The sequence below is a fragment of the Atheta coriaria genome, unplaced genomic scaffold, assembly GCF_025399875.1.
Source record: "Atheta coriaria isolate IRGN ID8LTWV9N9 unplaced genomic scaffold, Caltech_Dcor_3.1 hic_scaffold_5_pilon, whole genome shotgun sequence".
Taxonomy (NCBI): Eukaryota; Metazoa; Arthropoda; class Insecta; order Coleoptera; family Staphylinidae; genus Dalotia; species Dalotia coriaria.
The window spans coordinates 1125007-1144402 of record NW_027045447.1 but is presented as its reverse complement, the minus strand read 5'-3'; the positions used below and the strand labels follow the sequence as shown (position 1 = coordinate 1144402).

Below are 19396 nucleotides of genomic sequence, written 5' to 3'. Positions count from 1 at the left end.
GGTGGCGCAATTTAATTAAAAATATTTTTCAACTTTTGCGCCACGCTCTCATTTTTCTCCATTGCGCACCGGCTTTACCTATTTTTCACGACGCGCTCTCTTCACGCGACGCGCGCGCCTCGGATGTAATCTGTAATTTTAAATCTGTGCATTTTTCAATTTCCCATTTTGCGCTTAGATTTCATTTTATATATTTTCTTTCTATTTACAGTGCACGCGCGCGTGTTTGCTTTTGTTTTTCGCTCGAGCTGCGAGTGTCTTGTTTCGCGCTCGGCGAGCGCAATTTGATATTTATTTCTTCGGTTCGCAGCCGCACTACGAGTAGAAGGAATGGTCTAGGTGTGAAGGGTGGAGTAAAAAATTGAAACGGCAATAGGAGTAGAAGGCAAGCGTACAAGAAAACAAGCAAACAGACTTGGGGTCGAGCGGAAGAGTTACGAAACGCGAAATTAAAAGAATAATTTATCAGCGAGCGCGAGACAAAGCCAAAACAAGAAGTGGAATGTTAACAAATGTGTGAAATCAAAAGTTTTTAAGTTATTTTTATCCTAAACAAGTATAATAAAAACAACAAAAACAAATTTTCGTTTTTTAAAATTTATTTCTTTAAATTTTGGTGTTTTGAAGTTAAATTAATGTTTTTTTTTTAAATTAATTAAGATACTAAAGTGATTATTTGTACAAACTGTATAATTAAAGTTAAAATAGCATTGATGATGCGAGCCGACACGAAAACAACGCGTGACAAAGCGTAACAAAGGTAACTTTTCTTTCTTCGTGCTTTTTCTTTGTGTTTCAACTCGGAAAAGTTAAGAAAACAGAAGAGAAAGAAGCAAATTGCCAAAAAAACAATTTACAATCCCGTATTTTAAGTATTCCTGCAATAAAAGCAAAATTAAGTGAAACAATAAGAATTCTTAATTAATTTGTTAAATTATTTCCTTTTTTATCCAAATTTTACTTGAAAAAGAAAGAAATCTCCTGAGAGTATTCATTTGTCATGCGTATCTCACCGCCACTCATCACCACTTGCCGCTGCCAGCACCGCCGCCTCTTGGCGTCACCGCCGAAAACTATTATGCGCCGCGCTGCTGGAAACGAGGTTAGATGATATGAAGACGCCGCCAGCTTAGCGCAGCAAAATTCAGCGCCGCATGTGTGCGGGCGCGCGACATCAGCATCAGCGTGCTCGTGCACTTGTTGGTCGGGAGCGGCTGCGGCTGTGGTGGTCACGGCTTGTCTCAGATCTGGGGATAATTCCCAGCAGTCAGCACAAGGACACCCAGGCGTGAGGCGCTTGTAAACCGACAACCTCATACGACACAGCAACACAATCACGCGGGGCTATCATTTACAGAGTGGAGGAGGTTTGTTCTACATGTGTCACCAACACGTTAGGTACTCAAAAATTTATTGATGAAAATTTGATTTTTTGGTTAAATATTTGTTTTTTTGGTATTTTTGCTCCGCCTAGGGTTTTTACTGCGCATGCGCAGTGATTTTATTATGTCCAATGAGAAAACGTAGAGTAGGCGGAGCTTTAAAGTGTTTAAAACGCTTTACAAACAAATTTATTCATGAAAATTTATTTGTTGTAATATTTTTATATTTTTTTGGCATTTTTGCTCCGCCTAGAGTATTTACTGCGCATGCGCAGAGATTCCATCATAAACAATCATAAAACAAAAAGTTTATTATGTGTAAAACACTTTACAAACCATTTTTTGATTGAAATTTTGTTGTTTTGTGATATTTTTGAGTTTTTTGGCATTTTTGCTCCGCCCAGTGTTGATACTGCGCATGCGCCAAGATTTCATCATGTCCAATCATAAAACAGAAAGTAGGTAGAGCTGTAAAGTGTATAAAACACTTTACAAACAAATTTATAGATAAAAATTTGATTTTTTGGTCATATCTTTGTGTTTTTTATTATTTTTGCTCCGCCCAGGGTATTTACTGCGCATGCGCAGTGATATTTTTATGTCCAATCAGAAAACGTAAAGTAGGCGGAGATTTAAAATACTTAAAACACTTTACAAACAAATTTATTCTTAAAAATGTTATTTTTTGAGATATTTTTGTGTTTTTTAACATTTTAACTCCGCCTAGAGCTTTTACTGCGCATGCGCAGAGATTTCATCACGTCCAATAGTAGAATTGATTGTAGGCGGAGCTTTAAAGAGTTTAAAACACTTTTCAAACAAATTTATTGATAAAAATTGTGTTATTTGGATTTTTGCTCCGCCTATGGTATTTACTGCGCATGCGCAGAGGTTTCCTCACGTCCAATTAAAAAAGACAAAGTAGGCGGAGCATTTAAGTGTTTAAAATGAAATTTTTACACATTCAACGCATGGTTTTCAACAAAACCAAGTTAATTGTACTTTTTTCTGTACATGCTCCAATTTGTATTCCATGCGGCATTTTCTAATTTCGTTTTTGTACCTCCAGAGGTAAAGAGAAAAAAGGTCGAGCAATCAATGTCAAAATAACTCTAGAATTCGCTCGGGACGGCTGTAGCACCAGTGGCAACAAAGGCAAGATTTTTCTGTTTACAAGAACCGCTGATTATACGCGTCGACACTGTTACTGCAACATTATATTATTTTTTTTAAATAATAATATTTAATTTAAAAATTTTAACTTTAAACATTTTCTATTTATAAAAAAAAAGAAAAGCTGCAATAAAATATTGCTTGTGCGTCTGCGACGCGGTGTGTGATATTAGCTGGTAAACGGAAACGGATGAATGTGTCATTTCTAATATCCTAATGTCCTTACAAATAATAAATAACTTTTATCGCGCGCTCGCCAACGCTGAGCGGATCGCACGTGCAGGGATTCAAGCGCCGTCGGCGCGACGCCATTATTAATATGTGAAAATATGGATATGTGCGAGTGCAACAAATATAAAATAAGTTTAATAGTGTAATTCAGGCTGACGTTTCAATAACTATAAATATTCTCCGCTCGAAGGAAGCGGCGAGTTAATGTTTTCCGCTCCACGGAGCATTTTTACGCTTGAAATTTTTATTTTATCGTTTTGTGCAACACAAAGTTTAAAAATTGATTTTTTTCTGCTTGTTTTTCTTAAAAAAAAAATTAACTATATATTTATTTATATGTGTATGAATGTATGAATCTCCAGCGCCCCCACATCGGCGTGGTGTGGTACTAAGCGTGCGCGTCGCGACGCCGTCGTTGTTGCCGCCACCGACGCGTCAGTTCTGCGGCTTCGTTCGCAGCGTCGCGACGCGTGCACCCATCGGCTCCAGCTCGCGCTCGCGATTCTCACAAAAAGCAAACATTTCCCGCGTTCTGCCGCCGCCAGTCGCGCGGACGTGACCTACATGCTGGATTTTTACTTGTGCGACATTCACGCAATGCAATGTGACAAAGTAAACTTTTCAACACGCTGAATTCGAAACAGAACTCTGGTTAATTCATTTCAAAACTACAAAAATCTAAAAAATCAAAAAAAAAAACTAAGACATTTTATGCAGTGAATATCAAATAAAAATTAATTCATATTCATGTTACTTGTCAATGTTTAAACGTAAGGATATAATTAATTAATCAGTGTGCGCGTCAAACTGCTTGCTGCGAGTTTTTTCCTACTCGGGATTCAATTGACGGTTGACATTGAACCTGCTTTTATTCCACGCGACCACGCTTCAATCAACGAGGCATAATTAAAAGGTAATTAATCAAATTTAGCAAATTATATTAATATTGAAAAAAAAATCGTATTTTTTTCTGTATAAAAATTTGTCTGCAAGTCACGTCACAGGCAATCCAGACCAATATCTACCGCTGCCGCCGCCGCCGCCGCCAGTAATCGAGATTTGAAAATTTCATTCACAGACCGTCCATCGACGTTTTGCGAAGTAATTTTGGACCTAATCTTTTTATACGGTTATTGCTGATATATAATAACGTGAGACGGTCGCGGGGGCGGCGGGTGGTGCACTAAAAGGCTTACGGAAGCGCGTCCCGAGAGTCTCGGGACATGACCGCCTCAATACGAAGAAGATGAAGTAAATTGTGGAGCGAGTTAATGCGCGACGGCGAAAATATCAAAAAGATATTAAGATACACGAACGCGCTGCGCTAATTTATTCCGTGCAGGTTTTCCAATCAACGGCGAAATTAGTACTGATTAAGAAGTTATTAACTTGTTATGACACAAGTTTTTTTGTTAAAGATTAAGTTTTTTAATTAAATTGAACATTTTAAACAAAATAAAACACTTAATGAGTGTTCCGTGTTGATGAAATAATTAAAACTCATTCAATTAGCAATTAAGCGTTGGTAATGTGTAATTAAGTTGGAATTATTGTCCTTGCTGCAAAGGAAATTGTCCATTGTCCAAGAAATCAATGAAAAGTCCATAAAAAAAACAAAATAAAAAAAAATAAATAAATTAATTAAGCATATTATATTATTACATCAACAATTAAATATTTTTAATGAACTACACTTCATGATTTATGTCTCAATATACCGGAACTGCTGTAACAGGCAATTGACAGCTTTAATTTGATGCATTGTGTGTTGCCTATTGTCCGAACAACATCTCATTGATTTTCTACGCGTGTTGTTTGAACGCATTGTATATAATTAATAAATCTGGTGAATTTGCATAGTGCGCCAACCTTCTCGTAGCATATTTGTTGTTTATGCGATTGTGTGCCATGTCGGGTGTCAGTTGTTTCGGCGCACTGGCGAAAAAAAGCGTGACAGGCCCCTAATGAAAATGCATATTAATGGTTTTATATTCCGCATGCATGCATGCACTCTATTTCTATATACACGGGCATCGCATCGCTCAACTTTCCGCTATTTATATAAAACGAACAAAAAAGCGATTTTTTCCACTAAATCTAAAACAACAAGTTTATTTATATTATTTGTACGCTTGTAGACATTTGCATGTTTTTTGTTTGGTTAATTTCAGCGTTTTCCGGCCGGAAATTTATTTAACTCAGGTTATGTTTACGCAAGACGCAAGATGAATGATTTTTATGTCGTTCTGGGTTATGCTTTTATGATTATTGCAATTTTTGTGTTACGATTATTCTTTGTTATCAGCATTGCCATCAACATGGTCGTTCACATTCGTTTTTATTACGAGTATCACTTGATAATGACTACTGGCGTTTAACGGTTAGTAATGGCTGCCACAGCGGCCATCTTGACGGCGTATGTTATAGGTTATGAGAGAAATTAAATGTTCCCAATGATCTTTTGTGTCCGTGTATGTTGGGTTGCATACTCGAAACAAAATGTGGCCGTTTTTAATCGTCTCGCCGGTTTTGTTCACATTGAGCAGTGTTTTTTTACGCGTTTTTGTAAATTTGATGACTCCACCTAATACAACAACTAACAGCGCGGGTGTTTGCCGCCTCCGGTGGTGCCGGCGGCCGTAAAAAACAGCGTGTACCCTATGCGCTGGTCATTAGTTCGCTACTCTCGCCGGCGAGGTTATTAAAATCGGGCAAACGGTTATTAAAAGTATGAAAAAATTGCCGGCTTCCATTAGCCGAGGAATATTTGCAAAATACCGGCTATAAAAAAATGAAAAAAATCATAAAAAAGTAAAAAATTAAATATTAAAAGAGGTATAATATTGTTACTAACAGTATTACACAAGTTAATAATGTTTATTAAATATTTAAAAGCTGAATTTGTTGAAAACACTTTGTATGTGTTAGATTTTTAGGTTTTAATTAAAACTAGGTGTGCATTGTATAGTTACCCGGCTAATAATGCGTATAACGTGTTGCGTCATAGGTTACCGCAACTTTAATTACGTTTCGATAACAATTTTGTTGACAATCGGAAGCAAACATCGATAAAACGCTCGAAAAAATGTAAATTTAATTCCAATGGAACATAAATACACCTCGTTTTTTTTTGTTTTGCGTGAGTATTGCCAATTTTGCATGTGCTCGTGTACCGCACACGAAATCCATTCTTTTCTTTTGTTTTGTGTTGTTTTTTTCACTCGGCAGTTCGCACTTGCTTAACCCGTTCGCCCCCGGAAGAACGCCATAAATATTTCATTTTGCCGGCGTGTTTTCTTATGGCGTTTTTGTTGTTGTCGCTGGTGCACAACGATGAAAAAACACGACATTGTCGTGTGTAGTTTGTTCGGATGTAATTACAATTCGCGTCGTGTGTGTTTACGTAACTCTCGACTGAATTAATCAAAATGTTTAGATTAAGGTAAGTACGTATTACTCGGTGTTGTGTTTCACTTGAAGGCGGCTGCGCTGATGGCGATTGCGATTGCAATCGGCGATTAAATAATAAACGCAGGCGGAAACAGAGAAAAATAACTAAAGATCTGCGGAAAATAAAAAAATTAAATAAAGGTGTTGGAAATTATTATATAACATGAAGAATAAATTAAAATTTTGATTTGTTTGAATGAAGTTGTTTGTTGATGTTTATGTCAACAAATATATTGTGATAAGTCGAGGTCACGCTGTGCGCACATCAAACTTAAATATAATACGTTAAATTGACCATAGATGGCGCTACAATGCACTTATTTGTAATAAATATTTGTTTGTATCGTGTTTGTGTGAGATCACGCGATGCGTTCTTATCTTCTTCGACAAGATTGCAAGAGATCGTGTTTATTTACATTTTTACATTTTTATATTGAACTAGCTTTATCCCGCGGCTTCGCTCGCATTGAATCCATTAAATAAATATTAGAAATCAATGAAGTTGCTTCCGTACGCGTCTGTAGTCACAGAAGAAGTAACAATGAAGTAGAATGGCGGGAAGTTTAAAATGGCTGAAAGTATAGTCTATGGAAGTATAGTGTACAGTCTCCATAGTGTAGTCAATTGGATTTGATGTTGACGTAGCTGTCGGTAATACAGTGTGATGGTACTATAGTACTTAGGTTTGAGCTTCATTGCTGGAATGCTAGATGGCGTTAAAGTAGTCAAATAGCCAGATGCAGAGGTATTATTGGCTAAACAATTTCTTTATTTTATTTAAAAAATAATTTTTTTTATTAAATAAAAAGTAGCCTATAACCATTCGGGGACCACTAAGAATATGTGTACAAATTTTCATGATGATCAGTTAAGTAGTTTTTGCGTGAAAGTGTAACAAACATCAGGACTTTCGCATTTATAATATTAGTATAGATAAATTGACCATAGATGGCGCTACAATGCACTTATTTGTAATAAATATTTGTTTGTGTCGTGTTTGAGTGAAATCACGCAATGCGTTTTTATCTTCTTCGACCAGATTGCCAGAGATCGTGTTTATTTACATTTTTATATTTTTATACTGAATTCCTTCGCACTACAACACAAAATTAAATTACAAAAATAAAAAAAAAAAAATAAACGTGGAATTTCAATGAAAATAAAAAATAGCGTAAGCATCACGTGGCTAAACGTTGTTAAACACTCGATTGATTAAACGCTTACTACACTCGCTTTTAATGAATCTCGTGACAAAAACTTTGGTTTATTCACTTGATACTTAATATACTATTAACATTTTCATATCAAATTTATACACATTGCGCTCAGTATTGTATTATATGTCATTACCCCTAAAAAAGAAAACTCAGTTATAATTTAAAATAATAACAGGAAATGAAAGAGAAAACCCGCAGTGGGTTGAATGCAAGAAGGGTGGTTTAGCCTGCGACTCGTCGATCGCTTATCGCTTTTACATATTTGTGCGCCGCTGGCTTACGCTGTGCAAAACTAGGACTCCTAGGACTTAAACGCGCACACCACTGAAATCACACTCCCACGCGAATTCGGCTGGGGCTGGCTGTGTGGCATTAACATTATCCATACATTACACCCGGACGCGCAAATCTTGCCACTGGTTCTCGCTTTCCCTTTAAGTTTCGTTTCGTTTAAGTTTAGGTCTGCGGATTACTACACGAGCGCTTGTATTTTAGTTTTTGGACCCGCCGCGCGAAATAAATTCGCTTACACAATCAGAACCACCGACCCACAAACACAAATACCGCGATAAAGCTTTGATTTGTTTTCTATCATGTTGAAAGTCTTGTAATGCAATAATATATTTCGAACATGTTCATGATTAGATCGGCAACCCAATTAGCATACAAAATATGTCTTTGTGAATTTACCCTTTTTAACCCTAGGTTAGGTTATGTTGTTTTAGTTGTTGTTGATTACATCGTTAGTTAATGCAAACAGAAATTCTTTGCCTGCGTTTCAAGTCTTTAATATGTAAATTTACAAGTTTTAAAAATAATCTTAGATGTATTTAAACATAGGTATATTGTGGCGCCCTCTGATGTGTGAATGTAATACTAACTGATTTTGTTGTTTATTTCTTAACGGCGCATAATGCGGAAGAGGAAAAACGACAACCAACCGCACAAACGTGTTATGGCCGACTATTAACTAAAGTATCGCTGGCAGTAACGTAAACTTTATGACTTTGCGAACTTGTTAAACGAAAATTTACGCAGGTACGTCGCAACGGCTCAATTTACATGCATGAGTGCGCGCACTCAAAACTCGGAAATATTCGCCATCAACTCGCGGCGAAATTAAAGACTGCTGGTAATACAATTTTGTTTAGTGAGTGGTACTAAAAGTCTTCAATTATGAAACTTAATGACATTATTTCTGAATATAAGAAAATATTTTGACTTTTGCACACTAGATGTCGCCACATATAAAATGTTTTCTTGTTTGTTTAGTATTCTTATAACACTAAAGTAAAATTGGCGCACAGTGGCTGGACTTTTTATCAAATTAGCGTGATGGAATTATCGGCGTGTCGCGCGGCGCGTCGATGAAAGGACACGATTGGAAACAAATCGAATTTGTCGGCTGTCACTTGACGACGACGCGTTCATCAATCACCATCCGCGACGACGTCGCTTTTCTTCCCGCGTGTTGCAGCCAAACGAGCGTTTTTTACACGAGCACGTGCCTTTTATGTTCCATTTTCAATCGGTACCAGTGCCCCGCCATCTGGAGACGCGGAATGATCCAGTCAATAACCCAGCACAAATTGAAAAATAATTAAAATTTGTTATCATCGCAAGTGAAGGAGATTATGACGGTCGTAAAATGTCGTTTTATCCGGTTGAGTTTCCACTTCGGTTGCAATTTTGCTCGAAAAAAGCGCTCTTCGTGATAAAAATTTACGAGTGCACTTAATTATGAAACAACAATGACGAATTTTACGACTTTCGGCCACTGTCAGCGAAAGCGGAATAAAAAATTAGAGAGGTAGAGATAAGGCGACTAATTTGTTGTCCTCGACGGGACGACAGCGAGGATAATTTTAACGATGGCATGCCGAAGAATTGAAAAGTGAGGCCACGTACGCATTGATGGCAAAAGAAGCGAATTAAATCGTAAAATGCAAACGTTTCGAAACAATTAAAAACTCCAGACAACTAAAAAATAAACGCAGGCTTTTATTGCAGATTAAAGTCATAAAAATTGATTTGGAGATATATTTATTCATGTTGTTTTGATTGCGTAAAGTAAACAACCGGGTGTTTTCGTAGGCATGTTTGAAATTGGAAAACAAGAAATGGTGGAGGCGCCGGGCACGCAAAACGAGGAAGAGATTAAGAAAATTAGTTTAGGGAGTTCAGTCTCAACGCCTATTATGTATATTTTAACCGGATTAACGAAATGACACCGAAATACACACAAAGTAAAATTTTAACTAAAATTTAAAATTTTTTGCAGAAAAAAAGTTTTTTTTGTTGTGTTTGAAGCTAAGCACGTTTATAATTAAACTTTGCAAATCTTTAACTAGCATAGACTGTTACACTGTTACACTATAACACACAAAACTAGCAAACAACTTGGTATACTCAATATGCGTCTGGCGGCGTTAGTAAGTTAGTTGGCGTGGGTTAGCCGGGCGGGCATCTTCAATTATGAATTAAATTCATAATAAGGCGTGACCGGAGGCGGGTAATAGCGTCGTGGCGGGTGAATATGCGCGCTTTCAACACGCCGCGTCCAGAGAAACCAACAAACCAACTTTGACCCAACGAAAGCCGAAAAGCCATCCGTGCGCAGCGAGAAACCGAGCGCAAAGTGTAACCGACGCCGCGCGGCACAAGTTTACCAATGAAAGTTTACAGTTTCCATTCACCACACAGCTTCGAGATGAAAGCATACGATTGATGAACACCACTAATAATATTTTATTCGTAAAATATTAATATCTTGACTAAATTAAAGCAAAAAAAAACCATTTTATTCTTATTCGTATTGTCAACCATTAAAAGCCCGCGCGTTTTTTTTGTCTTTTGTGCGTCATTATGCATTGTGTTGGTGGATTGCTTCTTCCGTGGATTCACTTAATACCGGCGCGCACAATAAGCTCTCTCCGGCGGCGGCGCCGGCTTTCTTCGCCTTCGTTTTATTATGAAACGCAAGCTTTTATTATAAAACGTAATAAACTCGCTTATTATTCCGCTTTATCTTGCGAGTCAGTCGTGCATTCATCACGAGCACACGGATGCTTACAACTTTTTTATTGTCATAGACTTTAAGTTTTGTTTTTATTCTGTGACGGACTTACCTGCGTCTTACAGCGCCATCTGACGGACTTATAACGGAAACATAAAGAATATTTTAACTTAGGCAACTTATTAATCAATAAATATGAAGCAACCTCACTAAACTTTAATGAAGATCATAAAATGCGAATCGCAAAGACATAAAGGGGTGAATTAAAGGGTCTTGCTAATAAAAACACGGATCGCATAAATATAAATGAAAAACACGAAAACCCAATTCGGATGGCGGATGGCGGATGAGTGTAACTTTGTTGAATCAATATTTCACGGTCGTAATCGAGGCCGCAACTCTCCGCGTTGGATTAATGCGAAACGAATGAATGGAAATAAATTTGTTTGCGACGTCGCAATCATTTGTCACCAACAAAAAAATAACTTTTAGATTAGTTTTAATGGCGAAAACTTATTTTTCGCGAAAAATAAACTTTTTTGATTATTTTTGCTTATTTTGGTATTTTAATCCGTATATTCTGATTAGTTCGGTTGGAAAATAATAAAACGCAGAGTTTATTGATGCCTGGATGTGTTTTTAGTTCTTTATGCCATTGTTTCAGCGATTCTGCAATTTTCCCGCACGCAAAACAGCACAATGTATGCGCCCCAACACTCCAATTTCACTCCTAGCGATTGGGATTGTTGTTGTACTTGTGTTCGCGCGGTTTTATTCGATTGCGAGCCGCAGAACGCCGGAAAGGAATACAATTCCGCGTCTAATTTCAATGCAATGGCGGCTGGGAGCCGATGGAGGTAATTGCGATCGACTGGGACGCTATCTGCGCGAGCAACAATAATTACGCGACCTGTAATCGAACCGGAGCGGATAACAATGTTAAAATGCGCGCGGTGACGTAAACAAAGTTGCCTACGATTAATATTTTTAAAATTACCCGAATGTAATTTATTGTTTATTTTTCGGCATGCATTCGCATTCGCTAATAAGAAAACTTTTCTGATTAAGCCGCACGCGGATGGCTCGTTAGCAAAATCGCATTCGCCATTCGTCTCTCAACCGAAAAGTTTATATCAAGTGCGTGTTGTGTTCGACCCGCCGCTTTGCACAACTCTCAGGACAATGTTGACGGGGACTAATATTGCTAAAAGCACACGCAAAGTCATTAAACATTCAATTTTTCTCGGTTTACACATGAAATTCCATCAAATAAAGTTGAAAAGTAAATAAATTTACTTCTTTTGTCATCATAACATGTTTTTACGTATAAAAATGAACATGATTTTAGATAATGCGCAAGTGATGGGTTTTAATTTCGAACCTTGTGAATGACAGCGGTTTTAATCAAGTTTCTGACCCATTTTTCATTGGAAACCAGACCACAAGGTTGTATTTTATTAAAACGCTCACAGAAAAATCGATGTGATGAAAAGCACCAAATAAAATATCAAGATAATTAATTATTTTGTGTTTATTTTGATGTCCTTGTCGAGTTTTTAAATATTAACAATTTTTTTTGTTTAAATTTTTTATAACAGCAACAGTGTGTATACGAGTGTAGTAAAAGTCCGTTTTGTGGGCAATGTAAGTTGTGCGAGTTTACTGCCGCAAATTTCATCTAGCAAATGGACGGCCAAACGCGCCCACGCTGCCCAGCAACAACGCTCGCCGTCTCCGCCACCCCCGGCAAACTCCCGCAACCCACAACGCACGTTTTTACAGTTAATCATTTTCCACCGGCGTGGTTTCGCAACGTACTCGACGTAAATTCGTTTTATTTTTATTCCTAACACGACGCAAGAATTGAAATTGCGGTTTTGACACTCGATTGCATTTTTTTAAGTTTCAAGGTTAAAATTTTATATTTTTGCAACCAAATTGTGAGTCTTTTGTCCGTTGTGTCATTTAGTGGCGTAGAGAGTTTGAAGTTTGCAAGTTCTGGACTTTAATTAATCCATAAGTCACGGCGTCCGACGCGTTTATCGCCGGCATTGTCTCTGCGCCTCCTTTTGTGCACAACGCTTTCTTATTGCGGGCGCAAATTACGCGCCCCAGACTAGACTTTTAATTAATTAATTAGTTTACGTATCTAAACTCTGCGCGCCGAAAAATCGCCCCGCAATAACAATGAAATTGTGTGTCTTAGTTAACGATAACATAAACTAAGCGATGAATACATTTAAAGCAATTTAAATTCAAAGTTGTAAATATAATTAATTAATTAATTAACAAATTGTCATGATCTGCATAATGAGCTAGTTATTTTTAAATTATAAGCTTGAGTGCTTCTTTACTGCGGGCTGGAGAAGGTGGACGAGATAATTAAGAAGAATGACAAGTTAAGCGCAAACAAGCGAAGAAAAATATTTAAAAGACGAAGAAAAAAAAAACGAGTTGGAGATGAGGATGAGGATGAGGAGGAAAAATTAGTACGATGCAGCTGGGTGCAGAGTGCGAAATGATTTATGACGATTTTCGTTGACGAGTTAATTAGGATGAAATTAGTCAGAAAGCGCATGAAATTCATTTCACACCCGAATGTATACATTAGCAATTATTAAGACATCTAATTACATAAATAATTATCAAAATCTTTTTGTGTTTCAGATTGTCAAACAATAAATCATCGAGTTTTGAAATATTTACGCATCGAAATAAGGTAAATTAATTTTTTACAATATTTATAAAACATGACAACTTAAACCTGATTAAAATAACATTTTCTCTTTGAGTGCATAATAAATGTCTACATTTTCAAGATGTAAACCTTGAAACACGCCGTAAAAATTCTTTTGCGTTCGGAAACAAAAAGGAAACAAAAAATCCAAGCGCTAGGAGCAGTTTCCTAAGTAATTGGTATAAAAATAGCATCATTAAGTCTTCAACATGCACGGAAATATAAACGTCTTCAAACATTACTCAAAGACCTTTTAAACATCATTATTTCTTTAAGAAGTATAAAGAAATAATATCACCGCTTTGATTTAATCTAATGAATAATTTCTGTTTACTGTAAACCACAACATCGGACGTGAAATCTAATAAATACGTAAACAGTGAAAAGGTTTGTGGAGGAAGACGTAAAGCTAAGAATCAACGTAGATACGAAATAAGAGTCATTCGTTCAGCGTTCATTCATTCTTATTAAAGCACTTGTAAATGAACAGCGTGCCACGTGCGAGGCGCAAACAAGATTGGATCATATATTATTCACACGTAATTTTCCGACTTGTGACTTACAACCTGTAAGTTTTCTTGTTTTTTTTTTTTTTTTTTTTTTTAGCGGAAAATCAGTGAATTTTAGTTGTTTTTGTTGTTTTTTAAGTTTTTATTAACTAGCAACATCATTATTTGTGTTTTAATTTGTTTGAACTTGTGAACTTTTCTTGTAAAAGCTAGAATTACAATATGATCCGGTGCTAACGAGTTGCGCGCACAAAAGGTGTTCAGTTGCCCAATTAAAACGTAACTTTTCACTTTACAATTATTAATAATCTGCTTAATTAAAATTTTCCCGTGTCCGAATATAGCGATATTATTTTTACGGAGTTCAGCGTGGAGTTTTCAGTGTTGGTTTAGTGCTGGCGCGGTCGAAAGATAAATTTAACTTCGTCGCTGGCGTTTCACGTGCACACGGCGAGATTGATGAATGACCACTATTTTTGAACCAGTGCATACATATATACTACTCGTACTTCAGTTGAAGTTGAAGATCAAAAACATTGGGTTGAGGTTTAAATTTTAACTGTTGTCTCTAGACAAAAATCCTGTACGTATAGGGAAAGTTTGTTTCAGCGTCATTAGTGTACTGATTAGCGGATAAAGCGAAAGAAATAAATGGAATCGCGCTTGGCGAAAAACGGCGGGCGGGCCGCGGCCGAAGTGATAAGTGTTCGCAATCAGTCATTGTCATTAATCTCGGTCGGCGCGCACAAAAGCACAAAATCAGCAACAGCCCGCCACACAACACCGCGCTGCTTTTTCTTCGTTAGCAAAAACTGACAAATTAAAAGCCTCGAATCTCGGCGAACATTAATTTCGTATCGCTTGCGAACCTAAACTCAACTTGTTTCGCAAACAATTAAAACACATCAAAACATCAACAAATAATTTCCGCGTTTATCAGCGAAGTTATTGGCGTCGAAATGTGTGCAATATTCTCGACTCAACCACACGAATATTACCATTATCACGATGCATTCAAGTTGGCACAAAACTCAGTATGTATCTCTTCGGTTATTATATTGCTTATATTCGCCATTGTTACGATTAGAATAGTAATTTCGCTAATGCATCCGATGCGCACACATATCCAGTGAATAAAGTCGTTCGTTACACACGCCGCGTATCTTATCAGCGAGAGAGAAAACGACGGGGGCGGAGAATGCTGCGTGCGCTGTGATATACCTAAGTGGATCCATTCAATCGGTTAGATAAGCATTGATGCGTTATACGGGTGGGCGATTTCAGAATAACATTACTCCACGAGCATATTCCCGAGAGTAATTTATCGTAACTTATAAACGTGTGGATAAAATATAGTATTCTATAGGTATTGATCTGGGGAATTAATTACGCGTATCGATTCGTAAGTTGTTGTCGTTCTCATAAACGTAAAGCGGCTTAAATTATGAGAACGGCGAACGTTTAATATGTTAATGCATTCTCTGCGAATTAATCACTGTGGTAAAGTTTCGCAAAGACGAATTGAAACTAAGTACACGGATGCGAATAATATAGATCAGAGTTGAGGTTAAGGTTGGTAGACAACCACAACTACTATTAATACTACTAACGCCACCTATCGTAAAGTAAAAAAGTTAAAAATACAAATTTTAATGTATATTTGGTTGCATAACATAATAATGTTTCCTACTGCATTGTTCGTAACGAGGTGATAGTCCTCTGCTGCAGTCCTTAATGCCGCCCGCTGCCGCCCCCAGTTTATCACCACACACGCCGCATAAACTCGCCAAGACACGAGTCGTGGAAAGTAATCGTGCGACTGCCGAGTGCAAAACTAACCCGGGTCGTACATTAGCGTAATAGATTAGAGAGGGCTTGGTGGTGATGGTGGCGGTGGCGGCGGTTAGAAGGTGTAATTCACCGCCGATGGCTTGATAGACCTAAATAACTCCGGGCGCGCAACCAAGCCTTTTGTTGTTTTTCGCGCTGCGCTCGCGTCCTTTGCATGTAAGGACATCCTTTGTGTCCTCGTAAACTTTCCAGTTATTTAACTCCCCGCATGTCTGTTGGCTGTTATCAGCGCAATTCATCGCAGCTTTGCAGTGTGCAGTAAATTGCAACACACAATGTCAACGGTAATTCTGTAATTATTACTTCAAAAACATCCACAAATGCGATGGGAATAATTCTTCTTGTGTGCTGAAAACAAACCTAACCTTATTTTTGTTGAAAGTATGGAGTAGCGTGGCGTTTGACTTTTCTTAGAAATTCTTTAAGTGTCTCATTATTTGAATGCGAAGAATAGCAGAATGGCAGAAATTTACGATTTACAATTGCAAATTGGTTCTTCGCGTCTTTTGTTTCTTATTGCTTCCGCGTCGGCATCCTTTCAGGCATTTTCCAATTAACAATGCGCTAATACTTCAATACGTCACTTACACTTGTGTTATTGTATTGCACACGTTGCAAACGAGTCTTTAACTCTTGAGAGTATCGACAAGTCACGAAAACGAATTACTCTTTGACGCATTTCTAAAAATAACTGATTATATTAAAGTTGTAGAAATGTGTTATGCAACCCAGTATACACCAATGAATGAATGGTAGTTCATTTGCGACGTACTCGATTCCGCTGCGTTGAGCTTTCAATATGCACCTGCGATTTTTGAAGCTTTTGTTCGGAGCATGCCAACGCATGAATACGCGGAATTATAGGAATGTTCTCCATTCATCACTGGTTGCACGAATGAACGGCATCCGCTCAACCAAAATCTCACTCAAACTCAAACACAACTACAGCGCTTTCATATTTACGCGAACAAATCGTTCGAACGCGCGAATTTTCAAGATGTGAGTGTGTCGCCGCATCGGCACGATCTTGATACCGATAATGCCAAGCATGCTCACTGGTGACTAATTAAAATCGTGGAATGTGCTAATAACCAGCGCGTGCATAATGCAACAGAACATTTGATAGATTAAATTATTGTCATTACGCGCACAACATGATATTAACGCATCACTAGAGAATAGACACACGGTTATGTATGTATGGTTGCATATCATGATGTTGAATATTAAAAAATATTTCAGTTTTAAATTTTTACGTGTTTATTCTTTGGTTTTACATTTTATGCTTTGATGCATCCGACAAATTCAAGAGCAGCGGCTTTGCTTTCCTCTCCCAAAGCAACGAAAGCCTGACCTGCGCATTGAGCAGCCTCGGGGAATTTACCCTCGAGTTCAGCAAGGTGTTTCTTGACGATGGCAGTGTTGTCATTGACATTAGTCAAAACAATACCGACGATTTCCTTGACGGCAGCGATCCTGCATTCGGAGTCATCACCACAGGCTTCAATGGCAGCGGCTTGTTCCTTAATGGCGGCGATGGCGTTCTTGAAAGAAGCTTCGAGTTCCTGTTCAAGACCAACCAGTTCTTCAGCGCAGTCAACGGTGCATTCAACCACTTGATTCTTGGTTGTTTGAAGAGCAGCGATCAAACGTGCTTGGAAGTCGGTGGCGCATGCAGCCCAGTCACTTTTAGGTGCGATGGGTTGCGGCAAAGCAAGGGCCGACTGAAAATAAGGTTATGTTAGGTTATGAGAGTAATTTTGTAGTTTTTTTTTACTTACAGCCATGCAGAAAGCAAAAACCAACACGATTTTCATCATTTTGATCGGATAATTGAACTGAGTCAACTGTAATATTGATTGATCCATTTACCTATTTATACTGTGGTGGAAATGTCAATAATGCGCAATAAATTGAGATAAAAGTTCAATTTGGAGCAGGTGGTCGAGTGATAAATGTAATTATCAATTGTTTTTTGAGTACCGCGTGACTTTTTATTAAATCATGTCTATTGAGTTCAAAGATAAAGTTCAACAAATCAATGATTCATTAGACATTTAAATTTTATTCAATTTTTACCAAAAATTTCTCATTGATTGAGTTGCAGTATAAAAATCGATCATTCAATATTTATTGTAAAGTTTTGGTTAATTACTCAATAATTTTTGACAATTTTGATTATTCCAGCAGTACCAATGAATAATTATTACGCTGTGATGGATTTAATTACGAAAACGTTTTGTTCTTGCATGTGGCGCATGTTCATTTCGCGACAAATTGTTTGTTCAACTAATAACCAATACATTTGTCGTCGAACATTATTTGGTTTATTAATTATTATCGATGAATGCGTGTTTCTGCTCCGACTGCTTTACATTACCTATTGCCTGATTATTCCTAGCAACAAACTCAAACAACAAAAATTGTTACAACTCTGTTATTATTCCTTCGTAATGAAATTATCCTACTGGTGTTAATACATAAGCACATCGATTGATGATAGAGTTAAATCAATAATAAATAAAGAATATTATTGTTATTATTTATTTGTTTGTTATTGTTTGTATTCTGGTGAGGTGCATGAACTAATGTTGATTGCTATAATTTAATTATGTACAAGCTGACATGAAATCAAGCTTGATATGATTTTAATTACTTGTGTTTGTTGCAATTTGAAAATTAATTACGCATCGTGATAATTAACCTGAAAGATAAAAGTATTTTTATTTTTATTATTATTTTAATCCTGTGTGTTTTAGGTTAATCTAAAAATGTATGTTGTGATGGTAGAGGTAGAATGGAGTGATGTGTATAGTTGGTTGCATAGCGTAAATGAAAATATTCCGTTGTTATTTTATTTCACAATGTGTTTCCACAACAGATAAAACCTTTTCATTACTCGTAATTATTATGAATGATTCTTCTTTGCGCGATGTTTGCTTTACGTACGGTTGAGAAGGTTAAAAATAAGGGAAATAATGAAGAGCGGAGCGTACAAAAGTTTCCGCCCGTGGTTTTCATATTTTTCTACGAACAAAACACGCCGATCGCGAAATTAAAACGTGCGCATGCGAATAATGAATACATTGAAAAATTCTGATTTCCAGATTAAAAGCAGCAACATAAAGACAAATATTACGAGGATAAAAGCACAAAAGTTGAAGTTATGGAAGTTTTCGGATTCTAAAGCCGAAAAGTCGGATATATTTTATATTTTTGGTGATTTTGGGGAAAATCAGAGGAATTTAATAAAAATTTCATACAAAATTGAATTTCAATTCGTTAATTGCGTCGGCTTTGCGCTCGTTTTTAATTAAAACTCAATAATCATTACCATTCGTAATAATTTTTATTTACACGCGCCTCCATCGTCCATGTTGATCCTAAACGTAAATACGATTTGCAAAAATTCGGATTTAATTTAAAATTACTGGAATTTTTAAATATTTTTGATTGAAAAGTTCCGAATTCAATTTTGTTGCTTTTAAACAAATTATATTATATATTATATTATAACCTAGGTAAAAGTTAACTAGGAATAAAAGTTTATTGTTTTTGTATTTTCATTTTCCATGGCCACGCCGTGTTTTAATTTGTTCAAGCGCATGTTATTCTGATCTGCGCGCTGATCCCAGTATCTCGGGACGTCTGGGCCGCTCTGCAGTAACGGCTTCGAACGTAATTGAGAGGAAATGGAAAACGGGCGCGAAACAACGCGGAAACGCGCGAGAAAATGCGGAAAAGCGCAAAATGCAGCACGCTGCACGATTTACTTCCTCCGGCATGCGCGTCCAGTTAGTGGTTTTCAGAAACAACGAAACTTTTGAACG

General features: G+C 37.1%; 2 protein-coding genes across 2 annotated transcripts in view; one reads left to right on the top strand and one right to left on the bottom strand.

Annotated features, from left to right (window-relative positions):
- Positions 1-3239: 3239 nt before the first annotated feature.
- LOC135791800 (uncharacterized) overlaps positions 3240-19396 on the top strand; it is a 151933-nt gene continuing 135776 nt past the window's right edge. The window contains exons 1-2 of the mRNA XM_065302343.1: positions 3240-3699; positions 13137-13188. The gene's annotated coding sequence lies outside the window, so the exon portion shown is untranslated. The remainder of the gene's footprint in view (positions 3700-13136; positions 13189-19396) is intronic.
- Positions 16809-17482, bottom strand: LOC135791810 (uncharacterized). The gene is made up of 2 exons (XM_065302352.1): positions 17348-17482; positions 16809-17290 (listed from the first exon to the last, which is right to left on the bottom strand). The coding sequence occupies exons 1-2, from the start codon at positions 17432-17434 to the stop codon at positions 16847-16849; spliced, it is 531 nt and encodes a 176-aa protein (XP_065158424.1). The 5' UTR covers positions 17435-17482; the 3' UTR covers positions 16809-16846.

Coding starts and splice junctions, on each gene's coding strand:
- LOC135791810 (XM_065302352.1), bottom strand. CDS start 17,434: ATGGATCAATCAATATTACAGTTGACTCAGTTCAATTATCCGATCAAA. Junction 17,291..17,347: donor TTTTTGCTTTCTGCATGGCT/GTAAGTAAAAAA, acceptor CCTTATTTTCAG/TCGGCCCTTGCTTTGCCGCA.